At 42.2% G+C, this 9,457-nt stretch overlaps 1 protein-coding gene across 1 annotated transcript in view; it reads left to right on the plus strand.

Moving 5' to 3' along the window:
- CDK5RAP2 (CDK5 regulatory subunit associated protein 2) overlaps window positions 1-9,457 on the plus strand; it is a 252,415-nt gene that overhangs the window by 227,353 nt on the left and 15,605 nt on the right. The window contains exons 33-35 of the mRNA XM_006890751.1: window positions 392-469; window positions 1,587-1,852; window positions 4,337-4,487. Coding sequence (XP_006890813.1) covers window positions 392-469; window positions 1,587-1,852; window positions 4,337-4,487 — 495 coding nt within the window. The remainder of the gene's footprint in view (window positions 1-391; window positions 470-1,586; window positions 1,853-4,336; window positions 4,488-9,457) is intronic.

The raw sequence follows: 9,457 nt of genomic DNA on the forward strand, positions 1-9,457 counted from the left end.
AACAACAACAACAACCACTCTGTTGATTTCTATGGCTACCCTTATACTAGTACCAGACTTTATAGTACGTTTTGAGATTGGGGAATGTGAAGACTCTGGCACTTTTTACTTTTTTAAGTTTTCTTTACGTATTTGGATATATAGAACCACCCCTTGAAGTTCCATATAAATTTAAGGATTTGTTTATGCAAAGAAGACTGTGGAAATTTTAATTTGGAGATTAGCTTGAATCTGTAGAGTGCTGTAGGAAGTATTGTCAATCCTAAGTATTGTCAATCCTGTGTTAGGCCTGTGAATGCAGACTGTCCTTCCATTTATTTAGTTCTTCTGTGTATGAGTCTAAAACTAGAACTTTGGACAGTTATTTATCTTCCTCTTTTACATTTTCCAGGTGGTAACAGATGTTCCATGGCAAATGAGAATTCATACGATCTCTTTGATACCACTTTGGCACTTCCACCAAAATCAGGTACAAAGGTGAAGTCTGATTAACTGTGGTTGAGGGTGGCAGTCAGAAACTCAAAACTCATTGCTGTCAAGTCAGAACTGACTCACAGCTAACTCTCCACTGAGTTTTCAGAGGCTGTGAATCATATAGGAGAAGATTGCCTGGCTCTCTTCTTGAAGCTGCTGCTGGATTTGAACTTTCAGAGAAGCAGTGTTAGAGAGCACTTCCTTCTCACTCACAGAGGCACCTACCTACTGGGCATTGCAGGAGGATTCTTTTAAATTGAAGAGAAAAAAGTCCTTAGAGTCAACTTGAGATAGTACTTGGGAGGGATTTTGGGTTTCATGTACTCGATCCCTAGCTAGGACTATGGTGATCTTTCTCTTTAATAATCTCCCTGTAGACTTCTATCTCAGCAACTTTGCTAGGTCCCTGTTACCTGAGATTAAAGTCTGGCCACATCAGCGTGGCTTTCCTGGCCCTGCCCAGTGGAGGCCCTCATGGCTGTCCAGCCTCACCACAGCCCCCATGTAGGTACACAGGTATACGGGTGGCTCCTCATTCTACAAATGGGCCTGCACTTTCCTCTCACTGTGATGTGCGTGTGAGCGGCTTCCTCCTTTTCCAGACCTCTCTTTGTCCCATCTTCTGTCACTAAAAATCCTGCTACTCATTCCAGGCTCATTAGGAAGTAACTTTTCTGGGAAATGCTTTCCTGCTGTCCCCTGTCAGAACTAGACATCCATGTTTCTCTTGAACTTGATGTAAAATCAATGGATTTTTACTGGTTATCTTAATTTTCACTACCTCACTCCCCTGTTGTTTCTTCTCAGAAGCCATCATTGTGCATTGTGCTATTTCTTGCCCCTCCCACACTCTGTGTCGTCTGTATAGTCCAACCAGACTGTGGGCTACTGAAGTACAGTACCTAGCTCAATTTGTTTGTATGAATCAGGTGTCTCCCACAGAGTGGGTGCCCCATCATGTTAGTGGAATTGAGTTTCTTCTGTGAGGTGATTGAGCTGTGGTGTGGGGTAACATACAGACAAAGCTCCGGGGACCAGTCCTCTCGTAGCCTCAGGTCCCTGAATGCAGGTGCTCTCCCCCACACACTGCCGTCTTGCCTCTCATTGTGCAGCTGCAGAGACTCTTCCTCTCTCTGGAAATGATGTGGACTCACTCTCCGGCAACAGTGATAGTTCAGCCACCAGCATCCCGGGCATGCCTTGCCTCATCCCTGGCCGCCGCCTGTGGGCCAGCAAGAGTGGCCACCATATCTTGGGCCTGATTGAAGATTACCATGCCCTGCGCAAGCAAATTGTGAAAGGCCAGAGGCTCCTTGATGAAATGGACGTTCAAATCCAGGAAGTTCCTGACCGCACAGTTTGGGAGCAGGAAACAGAGGTAACGAACACAACCTTATATTTGGTAAAGAAGTGGTGAGAGATTGATTCTCAGGAGAGTAGGATGAGAGAGTAGGAGGCAGGTAACCCAAAGGTCTTCACTAAGGTCCTGAAAAGAGAAGCTAGAAAACGACATTTATGAAGACTCTGAGGTCAGGTTCAATGTGGGGAACCATTGGACAATTTGTTCTTTGAGGGGAAAGTGTGTTGAGATGTATACCCCTTGTTACTCTTCATTGTGATTCGTGTGGCCTGTGCCAGTGATTGCCTCTGTTTTCCTCGCATCCATTTGTCTTATTATTTATCCTTTTTCCGTCTGTGTATCAGTGTGTCCATCTGTTCATCTCTCCAGGTCACCTAGCACTGTTGACCAGTCCACACCTGTGTGCTCAGCTCTAAGACTACCATAGTGAACAGTATAGATTCTGTAGGTCTGTATCCTTGTGAAGGGGATGGTCAGGCACACCATTTGTGTTGAGCTTGCCAATGTAAGAGTCCACAGTATTTTATATTCATGCCATTGCAGAATCTGGCATTGAAGAGGTACTTGGTAAATGTTTGTTGGATGACTTAATAATAATAAGATCCTTCTTTTTCTACTTATCACCTATATTATATGAAAACTAGATACTTTGGAAAGCTTAATAAATTTCTGTAAAATAAACCACCAAGAGGTCAACACTTAAAATTTTGATAGTGACATAAAGCTGCGCTACAATCCCAAAGGCACATGGTTCAAGGCCACTAGTTGCTCTGTGGGAGGAGGATGGGCAGTGTCCTCCCATGAGATTAACTGCCTGTAAAAAAACCTGCCAGTGGGTTGCGGTTCGAATCCACCAGATGCTCTGCTGGAGAAGGAGGGGCACTCTCCTCCTGTACGAGTCAGATATGATTTGATGGTACACACACACACACACACACACTAATAATAATAATTTAAAAAAAAATTAAAACAAACAAACCTGCCAGAGGGTCAGCTATGGGTCAGTTCCAACTCAACAGTATACAACAACAACAACAGTTTATAAATATTGTTGTTATGTGCCGTTAAGTCGCTTTCGACTATAGTGACCCAATGTATAATGACCCTAAACCCTGCTCTATCCCATGCCTATCTCACTGTCTCCGACACACCTACCCCCATTACCCCAGTAACGCAATCAGTCCATCTCATCAAGGGTCTTCCTCTCCTGCACTTACCTCCACCCTCCCAAGCATGTTGTCCCTCTCCAAGGACTAGTCCCTCCTTGCAACATGTCCAAAGTATGTCAGACAGAGCTTTAGAATCCTTGTCTCCAAGGAGCCGCCTGACTTAACCTTCTCTAGGATGAACTTGTTTGTTCTTCTAGCAGTCCATAGTATATTCAATACTCTTCTCCAGTGTCAAAGCTCAAAGGCATCAACTCTCCTTCTATCATCCTTAGTCATTGTCTAGCTTTCTGATGCATAGCAAGTAATTGCAAAAACTTGTGGTCTGTATCAGGTCCACCTTTGCTCTAGAAGAATAACTAATGAGATGAAGTGTTTATAATATGATGTTAAAGTTAAAATATGAGATTAATTTAATATATTGTAAACACTTTATCTCATTAATTATTCTAGAATTTTCCCCCTTTTTTTGGTTGAATTTTTTTTTTAATGACTACAAACTAACATGAGTATATAATCATTTATTTATTCTTTATCTGTTCTTAGACATTTGAGCTGTCTGTGAGTATGTATTTGATCACTTACTAGTTCCTTGGTATTATGAGTTCAAAGAGTGTGAACTTTTCAGGGCTCCTGATAAATATATTATTCTCCAGAAAGATTACTCTTCAACTTAAGCATATCTGTCTCTCTGCTCTTTGTCTTCATCAAATATTTTCATTTATATTTATAATTCTTTTTACCAGTTTATAATTTAAAAGGATTATGTCCTTTTATTTGTATTACTTGTGAAGATGAATGGTCTTTTAATATTTATTTTTTCAATTTTAATTCCCATTACTCCAAATTATATCTTTTACTTTTTCATGCCCCTGCCCATCTGTTAATTTGAGTTTGCTTCTACCAGCAGAGGGTGAGAGAGACTTTGCAAGGACCTAATATCTTTTTCTCATTTAGCAGTGACATTTAACAGGAACTACTGGGAAAAAACAAATGTGTGTTGCTTCACTTGCGGTTGGTAGTGTTTGCCATCTGGGGGTCCTCCATGGGCCACAGAGCCCTGTGACTGGCTCCATCAAGGGCCCTCCCCTTGGCATCGTAAATACAGTTAATGCTGGTTGTATTAATCATTGTTATTGATTAGATAAAAATCACTGAAAATCTCTTATAATGTATAATTTACTGGTCTTTAACAACAATAAATTGGTGTCATCTGGCTCCCTGCATGTGAATCACAAGCCCTGCAGCCTGGAGATTTATGCTGCCCATTAAAGCTTACTTGTCCATAATCTTTTTCGAAATGGCACGTAACAGCCTTCTCATTTGCCTTGTGTAGGGGCTACAGTCGGCGCCTCTGAGCCGGTTTGTCACCACTATGAGCGCAGCCAAGCTGATCCTGAAAGAAGCATCAAGACTACTAAAGCTTTTCTGGAGAGCTTCACTCCCCACAAACGGCCAGTGCACTCATCACTGTGAGCAGGTAGGTGGTGATGCAGGATTTGGAGGCTCATAGATGCCCCTGGAAGATTGCATCTTCCCCTGGGGTCTTCCATCACAGCCCAGGGTCTGGCGTTCCACAGCTGTCCCCTCAGTTTGTGGTATCCGTCAGAGGAGAGGAAGGCACCGTGTTTGTTAAGAATGATGGCTGCTCCAACCAGCCACTGACCTCATCTTCCAGCATTCCTGTGAGCTAGGCCTGTGGCCCTGACCTAACTCTTCCCCACTTTAGCTTTTGTTCAGTTCAGTCCTAGTCCTCCCTAAAATAGGAGCCAACTGCGATGTGGGGAGTTGAGATACTTAATCTAGGTAACAGAATTGATTTGAAAGCCCAAGTATGTGAACCCCAAGTTTGTTCTTTCATTGGGTAAGTTTTAAGTCCCTCTTGGACTGGCTCATTCTTTTCCACTCAGAATCTCTTCCATTTTAGATGCCTTTCTCTGGGCCTTCTGATTGCTATTGATAACATTCATCACCACATTTTAGTGGGCCTTGTTCAAAATCTCTTACCTACTGAGGAAGGACAGAGTCTGAACCTGAAGGCAGACAGAGACAACCCCTCTCCAGAGTTCTGTCTGTGAGGTACATGCAGGATTAGGCCAAAATCACCACCCATTCTGCTAATCAGAGAAAAAGACCAAACAGACCAAGTGAGGAAGACTTAGACTTCTTGACTTGGGAGTGCAAGAATTATTTCTCCTCTCATTTATCTAACCTATGAATTCTTGCCAGTGGCCAACAGGAAAGCAGAGGATATATTTGTATTCTGTATCATTGCATTTTGTTAACTTCCTTTTGACAACTCTCAGCTTATAAAACAGCAAGGAAGTAGTCAGTGAGGCTGTCTTCCCTGCTCTGAAGGTTCCCATGAATCTATCTCAGAGTTCTCTCCATAGAGGAAGTCTGCAAGCCCTAAGCCCAGGGAGGAACATCATCTTTCCTTGAATGGGAAAACCATGGTTTGCCCACTTTTTAGCTGGTGGAGGTGAAGGGTGGAAGGCGGAGTTGGGGAGGAAGGGTTAGGACTCCCTGAGTATCAGCCCCACCCTGAGCTCTGGTTTCTTCTAACTCACCATGCTCCTCTCCCAATTAGAACTTCACTCAGCCCACTGCCTGCCTTGGAGTGCCTTTCTCCACTCTTTCCACATCTCTTAACACCACACCTGACGCCTGCCTGCTCTTCACCTTTCAAACCTCAGCCCAGGTGTTAGTTACTTCAGGGTCACAAAGGCTTCCTGATCATGCAGTCACAGAGAGCAGCCTGATCGTTTGCATCATTGCTTTATACAAGTTCTGTTTATTTAATGTCTGTCTCTGTATTCTCCTTGAGCTAACATGTCTGTTTTGTTCCATGTTACGTACCCACCCCCAGCATAGTGCCTGACCCACGTTGTTACCATGTGTTGTCAAGTCCGCTAGGGCTCAGAGCAACCTCATGAACAGAACCTTACACTATCCTGCACCATCCTCATAATCTTTGACCTGCACAAACTGTTGTTGTTGTTGTTTTATGTGCCATCGAGTTAACTGCAACTCACAGTGACCCTCTATGTATAATAGCTCTGAACCCTGCCCTATCCTGAGCTAGTCTCATGGTCTCCTACACACCTACCCCCATTGTCCCAGTTACTGTGTCACTCTATCTCGTCTGGGGTCTTCCTCTCTTGCCCTGTCTCTGCACCCTTCCAAGTCTCCAAGGACTGGTCCCTCCTGGTCACATGCTCCAAGTATATAAGACTGAGCTTCAAAATCCTTGCCTCCAAGGAGCAGCTTGATTTCACCCTCTCTAGGACAAACCTGTTTGTTCTCTTGGTGGTCAGTAGTATATTCAAGCCACAGTAGGTGCTAACAACATATTTTTGAATGACTGAGAATATAATTTCCTACTATACCCCACACAAACACCTATTCTATATATTTTTTAGAGTACCGACATGTCTGAACTAGACAAGTAACACTCTGTATCTACTGCTTGCTGTTTTTGTCTTCAGCTCATAACAGTATCTGTTAAATAGATGCAAAGCAGTTCTGATTTTCAGTTTATAGTCCCATTCATCTCGACTACTTGCAAATTAGTCCAGGAGCTGGTCAGTGCTCGCGACAATTTGCCTCTTTTTTTCCAAGGCTTTCTCAGGTAATTGATTATGCTCACTTTAGCATCATAGAATTTCAGAGCCAGAAAAAGGACCTTAGAGATGCTTCGCTGTTGGTGCTGATATCCACAGACCCCCTGTGTGGTGTTAAATTGCCTCTGGCCACTTTTTTGTCACTGCCTATGTTTCATATGGTGCCTTTTGCTTGGTGTGAAATGTGTGTAGAGCAGATTTCTGTGTTTCACCAGCAAACCCCTCCCCCCTGTTTTCAACTACCTGGCAGTTTCTCTGAATGTCATTAATTTGCCTTTTGCCTGTAGTACACCATCCCCTGCAGTCTAAGCAGCCTTAGTACTGGTCTAGAAGCTTTGTATCATAGGCATCAGTTTATCTGTCCTAAGAATGTTGCTGTGACGGGTTACATATATTTTCAAAATTATTAACAAATTAACATAGTTTAAAAAATAGAGGAATAAAAAAATAACTATTAGTTACAGAGGTGGGAGAAGAGAAGATGACAGAGAGTTAAGGATGGAAGCTCAGTTTCTTGGAATAGACTTTTCTTTGTATATTTGAAGTGGAAACTATGTAAGTAAATAAAAATTAGGTACGTCTGGTGGCGTAATCCATAGGGAGTTGTGTTGTGAACCCGAAGGCGGTGCTTCTCGGGCATTTCAGATCCATAAGGGTCTTCCCAAGAGACAGACTTCTCTGATGATATTTTAAAAATGAGAAAACCCACTGGAGGGTCAGCAGTGAGTCAGTTTCAGCTCAGCATCTCAAGGAGTTAGAGGGGTTTTTTTCCTTTGCTTATCAATTAAAAAATTAAATAAAAATAAGATAAAAACCACAATTTTTTAAAATTGATAGCATGATGAAGCAAAATCAACCTTTTAAGAACTGGAAGCATAATCACACAAAGAGGAAATAGGTCAGTGACTCAAACACAATAACTGGACTGTATACCCTGTGGGAATACTCTGTGGGTAAAAACAGCTCCCCAAAATGAAATTGTTTTCAGGGATTATATTGTTTTTTTTACTGGGAACATTGAAGTTAATATTCCGAAACTATGTATTTGTGTGGTAGCAAGCATGGGAGGAGGATGGGCAGTCTGCCTCTGAAAACGTGCTGGAGGGTCAGCGATGGGTTGGTTCTGACTCCATTCTACACCGGATAAAGCAGTTACCAATGATGTTAATGTCGCTGGAACTGAAACATATGCACTGTAAGAGACATAAACATAAATCAGAGAAGTTGGGGAAAACCTTGTGATCCTAAATTTGAATTGAAACCATCAGTATGATCACAAATGTTTTGAAATTATATATTTAACTATCCTTCTCTACTTAAACTGCTTTAGAAGCAGTGACCAATCTAGTACCAACTGGCTCCCCAGCATCTAAATTGTGGTTTCTTTTTCCTATTAAAAGGAACTAGGACCTCTTGGAGAAATAACTTGATTCTAAGTCTGGGCATATAATAGGTACTATGAACTTGAAACATCTTCTCATCCTAACAAGAAAAGAGGAGGAAAGAGAGAGAGGGCACCAGTGATTTTCCATTGGTTATCAGAGTCTGGAGCCTGGTACAGCAGCATTATCATAATCAGTCAGAAACATTTCTTAATGATGACTTAGGGGGAAGAAGGGAGCTCTGACGGCCTAGTGCTGAAGAGTTGTGATGCCAACACAGAGTCTGAAGTTCAGATTCGCCAGCTGCTCCTTGGGAGAATGGAGAGTCTCCTCTCCTGTGATTTACAGTCTCAGAAAACCTGCAGGAGGGTCAGCTGTGAGTCAATTCTGACTCAATGGTATATAACAATAAAGGATGAGAGAGGAGAGGGAAAATCAGTAAGTAACTCGGAGACACATATTAAGATGAGTGAAAGGAAAGTCATGTAATAAGGGGGTGATCAGAGCAGTATCTCAAATGAAAAGTATAGCGAGTTACACAAGCATGTGGAGTTCAGTTACAGTGTAGGTACTGCAGTTTATGTCATGGAATATGCATCAGTAGTTAAACAGAAAACCAGTTGGCTCTGTAAAGTTTCACTCAAATGATAATTTTTAAAAAAATAACAATAAAATAAAAAAGAAAGAAATGTAGATCCTCAGACTCTACCCCAGTCTCAGAATTAGACACTCCAGGAGGGAGGCTCAGCGGGCTGTTTTTCCAGGCCCTCTGAGTGGCTTCGAGAAGCATTGAATGAAAAGAAACTTACAGAATGCATCAATCAAATGTAAAAGTGTGGAGTTTATTTGGATCCTAAATCAAATAAAGCAATTGTTTGAAACAGTAGAATTATGATACACCCAAGGAAATGTGTCCACTGACTATATATAATTTGGTAGTATTGAAGAATTACTCTAATATTTTACATCATGTGATAATGCTGTTGTGGTTGTTTTTCAGAAATGAATCTCATAGATATATGTATGGAGACATTTTGTACATGCAATGATATGATTCACTTCTAGGATTATCTTAAAAAGAATCTGTTGTTGTTGTTGTTGTTATGTGCTGTCGAGTCATTTGTGACTCATAGTGACCCTATGTACAACAGCCCTAAACCCTGCTCTATCCTGTGCCAATTGCATTGCCTCTGACACACCATCCCAATTAGCCCAGTCACTGAATCAGTCCACCTCATAGAGGGTCTTCCCCTCCTGCGCTGTCCCTCCAATCTACCCAGCATGATGTCCCTCTCCAAAGACCTGTCTCTTCTTGCAACATGTCCAAAGTATGTCAGACGAAGCCCCAGAATCTTTGCCTCCAAGGAGTAGTCTGGTTTAACCCTCTCTAGGATGAATCTGTTTGTTTTCTTCGCAGTCCATGGTACATTCAAGTACTCTTCTCCAGCACCA

This window comes from Elephantulus edwardii, unplaced genomic scaffold (genome assembly GCF_000299155.1).
Source record: "Elephantulus edwardii isolate Elephantulus edwardi_28Jun2011 unplaced genomic scaffold, EleEdw1.0 scaffold00092, whole genome shotgun sequence".
NCBI lineage: Eukaryota > Metazoa > Chordata > Mammalia > Macroscelidea > Macroscelididae > Elephantulus > Elephantulus edwardii.